Consider the following 17,444-nt stretch of genomic DNA (forward strand, 5'->3'; position numbering starts at 1 on the left):
TTTTGTATTTTCAGTAGAGATGGAGTTTCTCCATGTTGGTCAGGCTGGTTGCAAACTCCTGACCTCAGGTGATCTGCCTGCCTAGGCCTCCCAAAGTGCTGGGATTACAGACATGAGCCACCACACCCGGCCTAGCCCATTTACTTTTAAGGTTAATATTGTTATATATGAATTTGATCCTGTCATTATGATGTTAGCTGGTTATTTTGCCCGTTAGTTGATGCAGTTTCTTCATACCATCAATGGTCTTTACAATTTGGTATGTTTTTGCAGTGGCTGGTACTGGTTTTCCTTTCCATGTTTAGTGCTTCCTTCAGGAGCTCTTGTAAGGCAGACCTGGTGGTGACAAAATCTCTCAGCATATGCTTGTGTGGAAAGGATTTTATTTCTCCTTCGCTTATGAAGCTTAGTTTGGCTGTATATGAAATACCGGGTTGAAAATTCTTTTCTTTAACAATGTTGAATATTGGCCTCCACTCTCTTCTGGTTTATAGTGTTTCTGCTGAGAAATCCACTGTTAGTCTGATGCGCTTCCCTTTGTGGGTAACCAGACCTTTTCCTCTGGCTGCCCTTAACATTTTTTCCTTCATTTCAACCTTGGTGAATCTGATGATTTGTGTCTTGGGGTTCCTGTTCTCGAGGAATGTCTTTGTGGTGTTCTCTGTGTTTCCTGAATTTGAATGTTGGCCTGTCTTACTAGGTTGGGGAAGTTCTCCTGGATAATATCCTGAAATGTGTTTTCCAACTGGGTTCCATTTTCCTTGTCACTTTCAGATACACCATTCAAATGTAGATTTGGTCTTTTCACATAGTCCCATATTTCTTGGAGGTTTTGTTTGTTTCTTTTCATTCTTTTTTCTCTGATCTTGTCTTCTTGCTTTATTTCATTGAGTTGATCTTTAATCTCTGATATTCTTTCTTCTGCTTGATTGACTCGGCTATTGATACTTGTGTATGCTTCACAAAGTTCTTGTGCTGTGTTTTTCAGCTCCATCAGGTTATTTATGTTCTTCTCTACATTGGTTATTCTAGCTAGCAATTTGTCTTTTCTTCAAGGTTCTTAGCTTTCTTGCATTGGGTTAGAACATGCTGCTTTAGCTCAGAAGAGTTTGTTATTACCCACTTTCTGAAGCCTACTTCTGTCAATTCATCAAACTCATTCTCCATCCAGTTTTGTTCCCTTGCTGGCGAGGAGTTGTGATCCTTTGAAGGGGAAGAGGCATTCTGGTTTTTGGAAATTTCAGCTTTTTTGTGCTAGTTTCTCCCAATCAAGCCAGTGGATATTAGCTTGCTGGGCTCCATGGGGGTGGGACTCACTGAGTCAGACACCAGAAGGAATCTCCTGATCTGCTGGTTGTGAAGACTGTGGAAAAAGTGCAGTATCTGGGCTAGAGTGTACCATTCCTCCCAGTACAGTCTCTCATAGCTTCCTTTGACTAGGAAAGGGAAATCCCCCGACCCTTTGTGCTTCCCAGGTGAGGTGACACCCCACCTTTCTTAGGCTCACTCTCCATAACTGCACCCACTATCCAACCAATCCCCATGAGATTAACTTAGTACCTCAGTTGGAAATGCAGAAATCACTGCCTTCTTCGTCGATCTCTCTGAGAGCTGCAGACAGGACCTGTTCCTATTCAGCCATCTTGCTAGCTCTCTAGCATGCTGATTTTTCATGCTGGTTTAGCATGAAAATCTGGCAGAGTATTTTCATGGTATTTAATTAATTTTTGTTCTACTTCAGTTAGCAGTTTTATAAACCAGTTAGTCTTTTTATTAAAGTTTTAGGGATTCTTACCCAGTCTAAATGATATGAATTTAAAGTTATTAGAAACCTGTATTCAAGAGTGCTTTTTAGGGTCCTTTTTATCCTTTCATAAACTTTCTAAAAGATACCATATTCTAGGATTTTGCGTGTTTGTGAAGCTTTCAGAAATTGCATTAGCATTAAGTAATTAACTTAATGTAATGACTTTAAATAGTGATAGTTAAAAACACAGTTCACAAGGAAATATGGTTATCTCTGTGATCTATGATAACTTAACATAATAACCTTAACTATGATTGAAAGGATATATTGAGACACTAGAATTTTAGAAATCCTATACAATTTTGGAACATATATTAATGTTATTCATTAAAATATAACCTGAAGAAGATTAAACATTGTTTTTATTTTGACAATCCCATGTAACTAAACATATCAGATAATTCTGTTTACCTCTCCTTTGGATGCTTCAAGGGCCCTCTGTAGCACCCAAAATACGGGATTAGAAAGATAATTTTGAAGCTGAAATTTCATTTTGGGAAGTCTATAAAATACATTAAAAGTTTAAAACACTTGATATTATGATTAACCAGTTTTGACCATGAGGTGAGATTCTTATAAACATTTTATAACCCTTTACACATTTTTGTCAAAAAGCAGATCAGTGCTCTAAGAAAAACTTGTTGTGCTTTTATTTCAATTTTAATTTACAGAAAAACTTAACAATACTCATTTATCTTTAGCCAATGTCTGCACAGAATTTCTTTTTATAAGATTAACTTTTCACAAACCTTCCACAATGTATTCAAACCTTTAGCTTTATTTTAATTTAAAACAATCTTTTCACCCTCTAGACAAAAATTTACATTCCTGCACCTTATAACCTTCTAGTAAAAATGCATTTTAGTTTCCTTACACACCTTGCATGTAAATCTATTTTCAGTAGTCGTGACTACATGTTGTAATGGTAACTGTTAGCAAGTTTTAATTTGGGTGCATAAATTTCCTTTCATGTATCCTTTCATGATTTATACAGACCATCTGTGACATGCTTAGACTTTGTGAATTGTCCTAATCATCTCTCTTTTTAAGCAACCAGTTATTTTACTTTAGGACAAGAATTTACCATACAATATCCTTTCTTATATAAAATCTATTTTCTTTATAACCTATTTTGCATAGCTAGGGGAGCATGGCTAATTCCACATATCCCCAGGCCTTGTTGAGAATCTAATGTCTCCAAGGTAGGTAAATTGAACAATTTTCAAAAGTCAAAGCAGTTTTTGACCTTAAAGCATTAATCAACCTAATATCTGACCTGTCTAATTTAGACAAAATGCCTTTATTTTACCAATAATCTTTAAAGCTGTTTTTATTTCCCAAATATTACTAAAGTTACATGAACTAAGACATTACAGTTTTTATTTTTTCTTCCAAAATGTTTTATCTAAGCACTTATTTTTCTTTAAGCCAATTACTTAGAGCTCTTATACAAACATCATACACACAACATGTATACAACTACACAGAGAACAAGATCCAGTAGTTGTAGGATTTTTCATTTGCCAGTTTCTTCATTGGATTACTGAACTTGGAGTGGAGCCCGTCAAGAAATGGCTAGGAAAACATGCAGTTTCTGGGGTCTAATAAGCAGGCACAGCTGGAAGTCAAAACGGATTTTGAGAGAGATCTATTTGCTTTTAATACTTGGGGTTCCATGAGGAAAACAGAAGGTTTTTTTTTTTCCAAAACAGGGTCAGTTGCACCTTCTTTATTTTTTCCAAGGAGTCCTAGGCTATCAGAAGCTATCTTAGGGCCTCTCATGTGTGCCTTAAGAGTGACAAGACAAAATGGAGAAAAATAATTCAGTCAACTGAGAAGAAAAAACCTTTTTCAGCAAAACAAGATCCACAAAAAGAAAGATATAAAGGCAGCCAGGCGCCATGGCTCACACCTGTAATCCCAGCACTTTGGGAGGCCAAGGCGGGTGGATCACAAGGTCAGCAGATCAAGACCATCCTGGCTAACACGGTGAAACCCCATCTCTACTAAAAATACAAAAAATTAGCTGGGCATGGTGGTGGGCACCTGTAGTCCCAGCTACTTGGGAGGCTGAGGCAGGAGAATGGCATGAACCCAGGAGGTGGAGCTTGCAGTGAGCCGAGATTGTGCCTCTGCACTCCAACCTGGGCAACAGAGCGAGACTCTGTCTCAAAAAAAGAAAAGAAAAGACATAAAGGCCTTTTAAATATACCTATAGCTTGACTATCCACTTTTAATTAAGCTGACTCTTAAATATAGTGCTCTTTAAAAAATCCTTTTAAAGTTCTTGTTACCCAACTTTAGCCATGCCAAGTGGCCAATATTTCTGGCTTTTGAACTTTACCTCCCAGGTGCTCAGAGAAAGGAAAATTCAAGACAATTCATGGAAGGGAAGAGAATCAACAAATGGTAAAGTTCATGCAGGTATCAAATCAGAAAGGACTCATTCCTTAACCCAGGAATCGAACCCAGGCCACCACTGTGAAAGTAAAAAACTTTTGCTACTGAGCTACAGTACTGGGCAGTCTCCATTGTGCTTCCCAGAAGGACTCCAGAGTAGTTAATTTTGAACTTGCAAAGGCTTTTAACTACTCAACATAATTTTTAGAGCTAACTGTGACATGAATCCTGAAATTCCTGTTCCCTTGAAGGCAGAGACCAAGAGAAAGTACCACCATGTGGCTACAAAGTCAAGCTCCCAAGGATGTAAAACAAGATGGAGACCTCATCCAGTTTTTTGTTGTTTTTTTTTTTAATCTACTTCAGTGTGTTGTTGTTCGTTTGGAATGGTCCATTGTAAGCTATCTTTAGTAAGATTTTGTGATTTCTGTAAGACTATGCTGCCTCCCAAACCTAATGTATAAACCGGAAAGAACTCTGCTTTTCAGAAATTAAAGATCTCATTTTTACCTAAAATATTGGCTTTGCTTTCAGGTTCCCTTGATAAACTTAGCCAATGACTTTTCCTACCTAAATGTGCAAGAAAAATGAAACAAAGGTGTAGAAAACAAAAATCCCTGTGAATTTCCAAATGCCAAATTTTACAACCCCTGCAATAGTACCATTTACTACCAGTTTTTTTCTGACCTAGTCAAATCTAAGAGGCCTCTAACTGGATCCAATCCAGTTAATTACTGATCAAATCCCATCCTGGACCCAGTTCAGTTTCTGTTGTGACTTCTGAACCCAGTTTGGAACAGAAATTTGCTCAAAGAAACTTGGAGAGTTCAAAACACAAATCTGTGGAGCTCTGAAATTCAAGAGAGAACTTACCATGATCCTCAGCTACTCTGAGAGATCAAAGGACACAAGTAGGCCCAACAGGTTCCTTGCTTGTTCCCTCAGTGCTCCTGGGAGTCATTAGAAGGTCTAATTCATATCCCACTTCTGACACCATCTAGTAAAAGAAAAACTTCACCAGTTTAAAGGAGTTTAATTGCACAATGAACAATTTGCAAATTGGGCAGCCCCAGAATCACAGCAGATTCAGACAGACTCTAGCAATGCCTTGTGGTCAGAACAAATTTGTAGACAAAAAAAAAAAAAAAGAGAGAGAGAGAGAAGTGACATACAGAAATTGGCAGTGATGTACAGAAACAGCTGGTTGGTTACAGGTTGGCATTTGTCTTATTTGAACACAGTTTGAACACTTAGCAGGCTATAAGTGGTTGAAGTATGGTCCACTGGGATTGGCCAAGACTCAGTTATTGTTACAGGCACATACTCCTAAGTCAGGTTTTTGCTCTTGTCTGCCTGTTAAGCTAGGTTATAGTTCATCCACAGGGATGCAAATACAGAGGTATGAAGTCCTTCTCAGGCCATATTTAGTTTGCTTTGACACTTGAATTCCACCCAAACAAATCAGCTTGAATCAGTGTGAAGAGAAGTGTGGCAACTTTTAAATTTGTCAATTCCTTACCAATTGTGTTGGTGTTTTAGCATTCAGCCCGAAAATTCCTTACTCTTGGCCCCCTTCAGTTTTTTCCCTCCTGTGATGGTATTAATAAAGATTTATGCTTAGTTACTTAAAATGAGACTTTGAGAAAAGCAAGACACTTAGATTTCTAAATTTTACTGATGCATTGAGTATTTCTTTTTTTTTTTTTTTTTTTTTTTTTGTGAGATGGAGTCTCCCTCTGTCACCCAGGCTGAAGTGCAGTGGCCGGATCTCAGCTCACTGCAAGCTCCGCCTCCCGGGTTTATGCCATTCTCCTGCCTCAGCCTCCCGAGTAGCTGGGACTACAGGCGCCCGCCACCTTGCCCGGCTAGTTTTTTGTTTTTTTAGTAGAGACGGGGTTTCACCGCGTTAGTCAGGATGGTCTCGATCTCCTGACCTCGTGATCCACCCGTCTCAGCCTCCCAAAGTGCTGGGATTACAGGCTTGAGCCACTGCACCTGGCCGCATTGAGTATTTCTAAGCTGCTGATCGACTAGAGTTGTTTGGTGTGGCAGTTCCCCAGTATGTCCAGTTGCTCACAAATTTTGACTTGAATGTTCTTTGCCAAATTGGCACTGAGTTTCTCCTTCTTGCCATCATTTGCTTCATGAATAATCTTTGTTTCATTTACATTTATAATCAAATGCAGTAGAAATATTTTGAATGAGCTATTCTAAATAAAGTCTACTAATGATTTCTTATCTAGATAGGTTTTTCACTCAGAACTTAATATTTCAAAATTTAAATTACACATTAATAAACATATCCCTAATACCCTTGTGAGGAGGGCAAACTAATATGGAATTTTATTTGAGGCTGTTTTAAAATATACTTGATTATAAAGTCCCTTGAAATATTTTAATGTTCAAATTAATACCCCCAAAAAATCAATATTTGTGTTATTATTTAAACACGTCCTAGTGTAAAAGTTTAAGTAACACTAAGTTCATAACTAAGAATAACTTAAAAACTAATTTTCAATTCGTGACAACAAAGGAGGAAATAGGGCAATTCTTTGCTCATTTAATTATTTAAATAAGTACTCTTTTTAAAAAGATAAAACAAGAGATAATTTCAATATATTTATTTTACATTTGAACAGATACTTTTATTTAATACAACTATTCATTATCTATAAAAGCCTTAGTTCAGAAACAGAAGTGAGCAAGACAAAGCAAAACATTTTATTTATTTATTTATTATTATTACTTTTTTTTTTTTTTGAGACAGAGTCTCGCTCTATTATCCATGCTGGAGTGCAGTGGTGCAATCTCGGCTCACTGCAACTTCCACCTCCTGTGTTCAAGTGATTCTCATGCCTCAGCCTCCCAAGTAGCTGGGAATACAGGCACACATCACCATGCCCAACTAATTTTTGTGTTTTTTGGTAGAGACGGGATTTCACCATGTTGGCTAGGCTGCTCTTGAACACCTGGCCACAAGTGATCTGCCTGCCTTGGCCTCCCAAAATGTTGGGATTACAGGTGTGAGCCAACGTGCCCAGCCCAAAACATTTTAAACATAATAAAATCAAAAGTAGGTAAATATATATATAATATATATTTATTATATTATATATCATATTATTATAATATATAATAATATAATATATCATATATTATTATATATTATGTATATATTATAATATATATTCCTTATATATTATGTATATATTATAATATATATTCCTTATATATTATATGTTATATATTATAATATATTATATATTCCTTATATATTATAATATATTATATATTATATAGTCCTGGGTTAAGGAATGAGTCCTTTCTGGTTTGATACCTGCATGAACTTTACCATTTGTTGATTCTCTTCCCTTCCATGAATTGTCTTGAATTTTCCTTTCTCTGAGCACTTGGGAGGTAAAGTTCAGAAGCCAGAAATATTGGCCACTTGGCATGGCTAGAGTTGGGTAACAAGAGCTTTAGAAGGATTTTGTAATATATATTATATAATATATATGATATAATATATATATTCTCACTGTATCAGTGTGCTGTATAAAAAATTACTCCAATAGCATGAATTTGCTAATTTGGTCTAATTTTAAATACAGAAGAGAATGTGAATTAGTAAACAAAACAAAAAAAACGGAGTCATAAAACGTTGTATAAAGATGGGTAAATAAATAATTTTTACCCTGAAGTCCAAGGTCAAATTGGGCTAGCAAAGTTCACTCAGCCATTTTGGTTGTTATTTAGTACGGGTCCTTAAACAACCTATGTAAACAAATAAGTTTGATCTGTTGCTAACAGATCCATTGTTAATATGTAAAAAGTTGTCTGAGATCAGTTTAGTCTCTTCTAAGTTCTTGGTACAACATTTTTGCCCAAACCAATTTGTGCTGTCAATGCAGAGAGTGTTTTTAAACACAGTGGCAGTGCTAATAGATAGCTTGGGGGAAGAAGTGGGATGTTTATGGCTTCTCCCTTTTCTTTCCAAAGCCCCAGCCCACTCATCCTTAATAAGCATACAGTCTAGGTAGAAACCAGTTCTCACTATGCCACACAACTGCAAGACATGTTCCCCAGCCTCCTTCTTCATCCACATCAAGAAAGTTTGGAGCTGTCACCATCATGACTACCCTATTTGAAATAATTACAAAATCTAGAATTAGAAGAGCTTAAATTTTAGGGCTTTGTTATATAACATTCTCTTTTTAAATATTCGATAGTTATGGTCACCTTGGAAAGTTCTACAAAATATCCCTTAAGTTTTGCAGACTTTCCCACATGGGTATCTTCTGGTTATAATAGTTTGCTCTATTTAATATGTGTACAGTTTCACTGCTAGGGTAGTTCTCACACTTATCTTGAATCTAGTGTGAGTGTTTTGAAATGTTTTTGCTCATTAAAAGAAGCAGAGCAATAGAGATGAGAGGAAAATCTGAAAAGATAATGACACAATTTCCCACTTAATTTTCATTAAGTAAGAGATGAAAACTTTAGCTTCTGCATCAGGAAGTTTGATTTTTTTAATTAATTTTTTCTTTGAGTAAGGGTCTCGCTCTGTTGCCCAGAGTGAGTGTAGTGGCATGGTCACAGCTCACTGCAGCCTTGACCTCCCAGGCTCAAGCAATCTTTCCACGTCAGCCTCCCAAGTAGCTGGGACCACAGGCACACACCACCACACCCAGCTAATTTTTTAATATTCTGTAGAGACAGGGTCTGGCTATGTTGCCCAGGCTGGTCTCAAACTCCTGGACTCAAGCAATCCTCCCACCTCAGCCTCCCAAAGTGCTGGGATTATAGGCATAAGCCACTGTGCCCGACCTAGGAAATTTGATTTTTAATATACATTTTATTATAGTTGACTTCCTAATCTCCTATATGATTGCCTGCTTCTTCTAATGTGTCATTTTTGTTTTTTAGGATTAAAAGAAGGATATTATTGTTAATACCAAAATGGCTTTATGAAGATATTCCTAATATGAAAAACAGCAATGTTGTGAAAATGCTACAGGTAACCTAACATCATCCAACAAAAACTGAGTGGCAATTGAGACCAAGAGTGCAGTCTAATAATTAGGATAGAATTTCCATTCAAATAAATAAATGTGCACACATATTAACATAATTATATAGACATATGTAAAAACAAAATTGTACCTGTTTCAAACCATACATAAAAGATGAGACAACAGAGTTTGGGGAAAGAAGGCGGAAGAAATAAAGAAACAAAACTGTTCAAAAGAGAAAAGTGAAGTGGAAGATTGTGTGCCTCATGCACGAGTCACCTGGTGACCAAGCAATTGGTAGATGTCTTCAGGAACAAAGGGAGTAGGGAAGAAAAGCTCAGTGAAATGAGCCTCAAAGACTCAAAGGGCTTCTGTTTCACATGAGATGGAGAGCCAGGTGGAGCCCAAGAAGGACATCATTTTACTCTTTAAACCCGGTGGAATTTGAGAAAAGCAATATGAGAGAACTGTGAACAATAGTGTCACGTGGGTGGGCTAGGTTTCCATTCTGGCGAAGAGAAGGCCACACACCAGGAAGCCCCTGAGGGTACAGGGACTTCACTGATTATAAAGGAGGGAAGGAACAAGCTAAAGCTATGTGTGTTCCTGATAACCCCTGGCCCTCGGGCTTGGCTGTCAAGGGGCTCAAAACCCAATCCAAGGGACAGACACATCATCCAAGGCTCACAATGCAGTGATGTGAGTGCAATGATAGAAATGAGCCCAAACATGTGATGGGAGTGGAGAGAAGTCACTGAAAGGTGAGGAGTTGCTCAGGAGAAACAGAGGAAATTCAAAGTCAGGGGGACACCTGGGGGTTAGAACAGCATGTTGGGTAAGAAGATGAGGTATTTGTAAAACAAATAGAAATGACTCTGTTTCAAGCCCTGGTGAGCCTATTAGCTAACTCTTTCCTCAACCTCATGTCATCTGAACAAAGGGTTTCTAGGCTAAAAATAAAATACTTCTTAAAAGTTCAAAGACAACTGGTCAACGGAATAGAGTCTGAGTTCTGTAACACAAAACTTCTGTGATCTGATCCACTCACCATCCAGCTTTTACTCCAGCCACTCCTCACGTCAAGCTTTTTGTTGAAGCAACACCCATTGTGCTGTTCTTGCCAAGACCTGGCAAGCTCCCTAAGGAGGTTGGGCCCAAAGAACATTGGAATGACATTTTATGTCTCTTTATTCAAGAACTCCCTCTTTGCTACATTCCCTTTCTATTCTGGGCTCCTGGAATTAGAGGCAAACCTTAGGGTTTCCCTCAGATAAGGTTTTGTTTTCTGCCCAAGAGACTAAGGAATGGTGTCTTGGTCTGCTTGGGTGGTTTAAACAACAAATATTTATTTGTCACGGTGCTAGAGGCTGGGAAGTCCATGATGAGGGAGCCAGTCAATTCACTTGCTAGTGAGGGCTCTCTTGTGGACAGCTGACTTCTCACATGGCAGAGGGAGAAATCATTTCTCTTCTGTCTCTTCTTCACTAATCCCATTCATGAAGGCTCCATCCTAGTGACCTAATTACCAGCCAAAGGCTCCACTTTCAAATAACATCACGTTGGTTTCAACATGGGGGGGCTGGGGAGAGAGTACACAAACATTCAGCCCATAACAGGGAGCTATAATATTATAATTGTGTTGGGTAACAGTTTGCCCAGGAAGGCCAGCCATCTGTTGGAAGGCCTCAAGTCCATTTATTGCCCAGAAAAGTCATTAGGCTAAAAAACCTTCACCCACCCTCCTGATCATCACAAACATGTCTGAACTGTGAGTAGCTTTATTTATTTATTTATTTATTTATTTATTTATTTATTTATTTATTTGTTGTTTTTTGTTTTGAGACAGAGTCTTGCTCTGTCACCCAGGCTAGAGTGCAGTGGCATGATCTCAGCTCGCTGTAACCTCCGCCTCCTGGGCTCAAGCAATTCTCCTGCCTCAGCTTCCCGAGTAGCTGGAATTATAGGCTTGCGCTACCATGCCTGGCTAATTTTTGTATTTTTAGTAGAGATAGGGTTTCACCATGTTGGCCAGGCTGGTCTCAAACTCCTGGTCTCAAGTGATCTGCCCGCCTTGACCTCAAAGTGCTGGGATTACAGGCCTGAGTCACTGCTCCCAGCCACTATACACCTTGAGAACCTCAGTACCAGGCGTTTGTCACATGTTCATTCTCAGTATGTGAGCAAAGTAGGATTCTCCCCAACCTTTTTATTTAAGGAACAAAATATTTTGTTGTAACAAGAAATATTAATATTAATATTCTTGCCTCAGAAGACCAATTTTTAAAAGGCCCTAAAATTAAGTAATAAGTTAATATGTAAGACTCAACTTTTCTCTTTAAAACTTTTAAACTGAGAAATGTGCTTAAGAAATGGATTATTTTTACTATTCCTTTTCTCCAGTCTTCTCATGTAGAATTTAATAAAGATTTGGAAGCAAGCAGGATGACAAAAGACAAAAGGAGGAAATCATATGGGAAGATAAACAATGTGAGAAAAGGGAGGGAGAAAGCAAAGTTGAAAGAAAGCAAAATTCCAGTCCTCATTCAATTATCCAGTTGGTTCCTTTAAATGTCTTTTGTAAAATAAAACAATGTCTTCTTTTCTAGGAAAATAATGAACTTATGAATAATAATTCCAGTGAGCAGGTCCTATATGTTGATCCCACGATTACAGAGATCAAAGAAATCTTTATCCCAGAACACAAGCCTACAGACTACAAGAAGGAGAATACAGGACCCCTGGAGACAAGAGACTACCTGCAAAACTCGCTATTTGACAATACTACGGTTGTGTATATTCCTGATCTCAACACTGGATATAAACCCCAAATTTCAAATTTTCTGCCTGGGAGAAGCCATCTCAGCAATAATGATGAAATCACTTCCTTAACATTTAAACCACCAGTTGACTCCTTAGATTCAGGAAATAATCCCAGGTCACAAAAGCATCCTAATTTTGCTTTTTCTGTTTCAAGCGTGAATTCACCAAGCAGCACACTATTTCTTGGAGAATTAAGCCTCATATTAAATCAAGGAGAATGCAGTTCTCCTGACATACAAAACTCAGTAGAGGAGGAAACCACCATGCTTTTGGAAAACGATTCACCCAGTGAAACTATTCCAGAACAGACCCTGCTTCCTGATGAATTTGTCTCCTGTTTGGGGATCATGAACGAGGAGTTGCCATCTATTAATTCTTATTTTCCACAAAATATTTTGGAAAGCCACTTCAAAAGGATTTCACTCTTGGAAAAGTAGAGCTGTGTGGTCAAAATCAACATGAGAAAGCTGCCTTGCAATCTGAATTTGGGTTTTCCCTGCAATAGAAATTGAATTCTACCTCTTTTTGAAAAAATGTATCCACATACATATTTTCATGTGGACACATGTTTTCATTCCTTTGGATAAATACCTAGGTAGGGGATTGCTGGGCCATATGATAAGCATATGTTTCAGTTCTACCAATCTTGTTTCCAGAGTAGTGACATTCTGCGCTCCTACCATTACCGCGTGAGAATTCCAGGAGCTCCACGCCCTTTTAATTTTAGCCATTCTTCTGCCTCATTTCTTAAAATTAGAGAATTAAGATTCCGAAGGTGGAACATGCTTCATGGTCACACATACAGGCACAAAAACAGCATTATTTGGATGCCTCCTGTATTTTTTATGAAGTGTCAACTATTTCCTCTTTCTTTTCCCTCATTGAAAGATGCAAAACAGCTCTCTATTTTATACAGAAAGGGTAAATAATGCAAAATACCTGGTAGTAAAATAAATACTGAAAATTTTCCTTTAAAATAGAGTCATTAGGCCGGGCATGGTGGCTCATTTCTGTAATCCCAGCACCTTGGGAAGCCAAGGCAGGTGGATCACCTGAGGTCAGGAGTTCGAGTCCAACCTGGCCAACATGCTGAAACCCTGTCTCTACTAAAATTACAAAAATTAGCCGGGCATGGTGGCAGGTGCTTGTAATCCCAGCTACTCAGGAGACTGAGGCAGGAGAATCGCTTGAACCAGGAAGGCGGAGGTTGCATTGAGCTGAGATTGTGCCACTGCACTCCAGCCTGGGCGACAAGAGCAAAAACAAAACAAAAACAACAACAACAACAACAAAAACAAGAATAACTAATGTTTGCTTGCAAAGGGAGAGGCAAGTTTAATTTTCATTTTATCACTTAAAGTTCTCTTGAGTAGATAAAAATGTAGCCCCAAATAACAAAATAAGTGAAGAATAGAAACAGGAGAGAAGTTAATTAGTCGTTTGTTGTATTATTTTTCTCCCCTACTCTCCATTCAGGTATCAGGGATTTGATCTTAGTGTGATTTGGGAGTAACAGAGCTGTGAAACAATGATGTGTGGAATCATGGGTTGCTGTCTTCATTTAAGTCAAGAGTGATGGTCTTGTTCTCCTGTGGCATAGTTGGGATATTATTTACACTATAGTAGAATCTATGCGAGGTAACAGATGCAAGATCAGCAAGATGTAACTTTTTGGTTACAAACCAGATATATGCTAGAAAATTATTGTTAAAACAGGTATTTGTTCAGTACCTGTTTTGACGGCAAATACTTGCTGAACCTTCCATTGCCCCATATCCCATGTCTCCTGCAGATATCACTAGTCAATCAGAACAGGCCTTTCTGCTGAGCTGTACAAGTGGCCTCAGAAGCCTCCCAAGCAGTGCTCCTTATGGCCACAATCCATAAGGACTGGGGTGGGAGATTAAATCCGTCTACCAATGAGGTCAATATGGAAAAGTAGTTGATCTTTAAAATGTGAAATGCATATTTTAAGCTGAGAAATGTTACCCAGCAGACTATTGTGATTAATATTTATGGACAAGGACAACTTTTTCGAATGACTGGAACAGTTTAAAATAGAGTAGAGCAGGGCATGTAAATTCATGCCTATAGTCCTAGCTACTCTGGAGGCTGAGGCAGAAGGAACACTTGGGCCCAAGAGTTAGATACTGCAGTGCCCCATGATTGATGATCATTTGCCAGAGCGGCAGAGTGAGACCCCATCTCTAAAAAATAAATAAATAAACATTCATTCATTCATTCATTAAAATAGGTAGATTACCAACTGAATTTCTTTTATCTCCTCTAACAGTTGTCAATTTATACTCATATTTAGTCATTTAATTTTATTATGAAAAATCAAGCAGTTAACTTAAAAAAGACTCATTACTTACTATATCTTTAGCAAAGGAGCAGACTATTTTGTTTTACTTTTTTTTTCTTGACAAAAATCTAAAAGCAATTTTATGGTCATTAAATATCCCTGAAATGAGGTTGAGTATATATCCCAGTTTGGCCTGGTTTCTGTCCATTGTCCCAGTGTTAATTATGACCAGTAACTGCCTTCATTCACTCTCAGAAGCATCCCTTATTTGGATAATAAATCATATGGTCATTCAAGACTTCTTAATGTCCAGCATATAAGTAATCAGAATTTATCTTTTTTTTTTTGCACTGACAATCCTCTTTATTTTGCTTTTTATCGTTTACTAAGGCCATTTTGCTCCAAAAGGGATATTACTATTCATTGTGTTAAAAAAAAAAAAAAGTATCCCCTGATGTAAAACTCTATTCTGTTTATCCTAAAATATGTATATATTTTTTGTACTTTGCATATTCTGAAAGGAATATATTTTAAATCACTAATGAAATGCTAATCTTAAATATATTGCCTTGTAAATTGTCGTATGCCTTTGCTTGATTCTTTTGCAAAAGGAGAATCATAAAGAAGCCAAGAAGGAGGTAATATTTGAGTTCGAAATAACGAAAGACTAAGATAAATCTTTAATGTTTGCAAACCTGATGAAGACATCTGGTAACATGTGAAGAATATTTTTATAGTATGTTTCACTATAATTGTAATCTATCACACATGAAAAAAAAGTTTTTATCAAGCTTAAAGGATTACAGCATTATTTGATCTTCTGCAAATGTTTCCACTGCAGCGAGTGCCTCCTTCTTGCCCCCTAGAGTGGGAAGGAAGCTGCTTTCTCATTCTGTGGTGTCTTAACCCACATCACTATTCAGCACAAAAGATACACTTCTGATTCTATCTTTGCCATTAGCCCTTGTTGGTCCCAATGGACTAGAAATTGAGGCTATACCTGCAATGGGAACAATGTACCTGCCTTTGTCCCAACTCGGGAGAAAAATTTAAGCTGCTTTATCACAATGCAACCTTCGCAGGGGAGAAAATATTTCGTTCTATAAATCTTTTATTAAAGAAGGATTCGTTGAACTATTGAATGCCCTTACTGTTATATGTGCAAGACCCTTTGAAGGATATGGATTTAACAAAACGAGTCAATCCCTGCAGTCTTGGGGCTTATATTCTAGGGGGAAGAGACAGACAGTAAATTAGGACAAGTCATTGCCCCCAAGGAGCTTACATTTTAGTGGGGAAGAGGCCAGAGGTAGGGGGTGGAGAGAGGCAGAAAAAAAAGGAAAATATCAGATAATAAGTGCTGTGTAGAGAGGTAAAATGGGAAAATGTGGTGGATAGCAACTCGGTGGCCACTTTACACCAGGTGGTCAGGAAAGATCATTCCCAAGAAGTGATACTGACATTCATCCGAGTCCCGAGTAATAGCCAGCTTGCCACTGACAAATCCTTCTATAGAGAAAGTCTTGAGTGGCTAATATCTTTACTTCTTTGCCTCCTGTACAACTTGCCCATGATTATCTCCCACCCTAACCACACCCCACCTCCCATCTTTACTTTCTTAAGCCAGAATTTTCTGCAGATTCTGAGGACAAGTGCATACCTTTTCATCTTTCTAGCTAGCTCTTGGGCCTATTATTAACTTTCTTTCTCTGAGTCTCACAATCTTTTAAGTCGCTGATTCCTAAAGGGGCATGTCCTGCTTCTTGGTATGGGTAAAGGGGAAGGAAGAAGAGAGAAAAAGCCTCTCAAGTTACCAATCAGAGGGAAGAAGGGAAGAGAAATACAAAGAAAGTCAGGTTAATACCTAAGAATGCTGAAGCAAAATGGAGTGCCATAGTTCTGGACAACACTAATGCTGATTAAGGAATATCGTTTCCTCCTGTTCTAGTATCTTTCTCTCCCTCTCCCTCCCTTTTCTAACATAAAAACAATAGGAGGAGGTGCAAGTCAAGTACAGTTTAGGGGTGTTTGCTTTGTGTGCGTGCAGGTGTGTGTGTGTTTAATTAGAATTTCTTTCATTTTTTTTTTTTTAAAAAGGGTATTGCTCTGTCACTCAGGCTGGTGCACAATCATGACTCATTGCAGCCTCAACCTCCCAGGCCCAAGCGATTCTCCTATCCCAGCCTCCTGGGTAGCAAGTGCACACCACCATACCCAGCTATATTTTAAATTTTTTGTAGAGACAGAGTCTCACCGTTTTGCCCAGGCCTGGACTCAAACTCTTGGGCTCAAGCAATCCTCCCGCCTTGGCCTCTCAAAGTACTGGGAATTATAGGTATGAACCACTGCACCCAGACTAAAATTAGGATTTCTTTTTAGTTATAAATAGTATTGAAGAGAGGCTTATGAGTTTTTAAGATGTGGTTCTCAGGTAATGTGGGTTGCTGTTTGGCCTTCCAGTATGTTCCCTTGAGTGGCTAGTTCTTACATATTTAGTCATTCTCCCTTTCACAAAGAGACAGCACATGACTATGGCATTGAGCAAAGGTTTTCAAAAATAAATTTTAACAATTGATTGTCTTTCTCCAAATGCAATCTGTTGGCTAGGCGCAGTGGCTCACGCCTGTAATTCCAACATTTTGGAAGTCTGAGGCAGGCAGATCACTTGAGGTCGCGAGTTCGAGAGCCGCCTGGCCAACATGGTGAAACCCAATCTCGACTAAAAATACAAAGATTAGCTGGGCATGGCAGTGCCTGCCTGTAATCCCAGCTACTCAGGAGACTGAGGCAGGAGAATTGCTTGAACCCGGAAGATGGAGGTTGCAGTGAGCCAAGATTGTGCCACTGCACTCCAGCCTAGGTGACAGAGAGAGACTCCATCTCAAAAAAAAAAAAAAAAAAAAAAGCAATCTGTTCTAGAATCCTCAAATGTAAAATGGATGAAAGCAAATCTCCTGTTGAAACACACCTTGGAGGTCATACCTGCACCCTCTGCCTCTCCCTCTCTCTTCTCCACACTTGCCTCTGAAGCAACATGAAAAGCTGAGGCTAGGAGTTCTGTTCTTCCGTACTTACGAGACTGGGGTCCTGGACAAACCTT

At 38.4% G+C, this 17,444-nt stretch overlaps 1 protein-coding gene across 1 annotated transcript in view; it reads left to right on the top strand.

The window, feature by feature from the left end:
* Positions 1 to 13,301, top strand: part of IL23R (interleukin 23 receptor) — a 98,757-nt gene extending 85,456 nt beyond the window's left edge. The window contains exons 10-11 of the mRNA XM_011994982.1: positions 9,134 to 9,224; positions 11,826 to 13,301. Of these exons, the coding sequence (XP_011850372.1) occupies positions 9,134 to 9,224; positions 11,826 to 12,476 (742 nt within the window). The 3' untranslated portion in view covers positions 12,477 to 13,301. The remainder of the gene's footprint in view (positions 1 to 9,133; positions 9,225 to 11,825) is intronic.
* Positions 13,302 to 17,444: the final 4,143 nt, after the last annotated feature.

Source organism: Mandrillus leucophaeus, unplaced genomic scaffold (genome assembly GCF_000951045.1).
Source record: "Mandrillus leucophaeus isolate KB7577 unplaced genomic scaffold, Mleu.le_1.0 Scaffold464, whole genome shotgun sequence".
In the NCBI taxonomy this organism is placed as follows: domain Eukaryota; kingdom Metazoa; phylum Chordata; class Mammalia; order Primates; family Cercopithecidae; genus Mandrillus; species Mandrillus leucophaeus.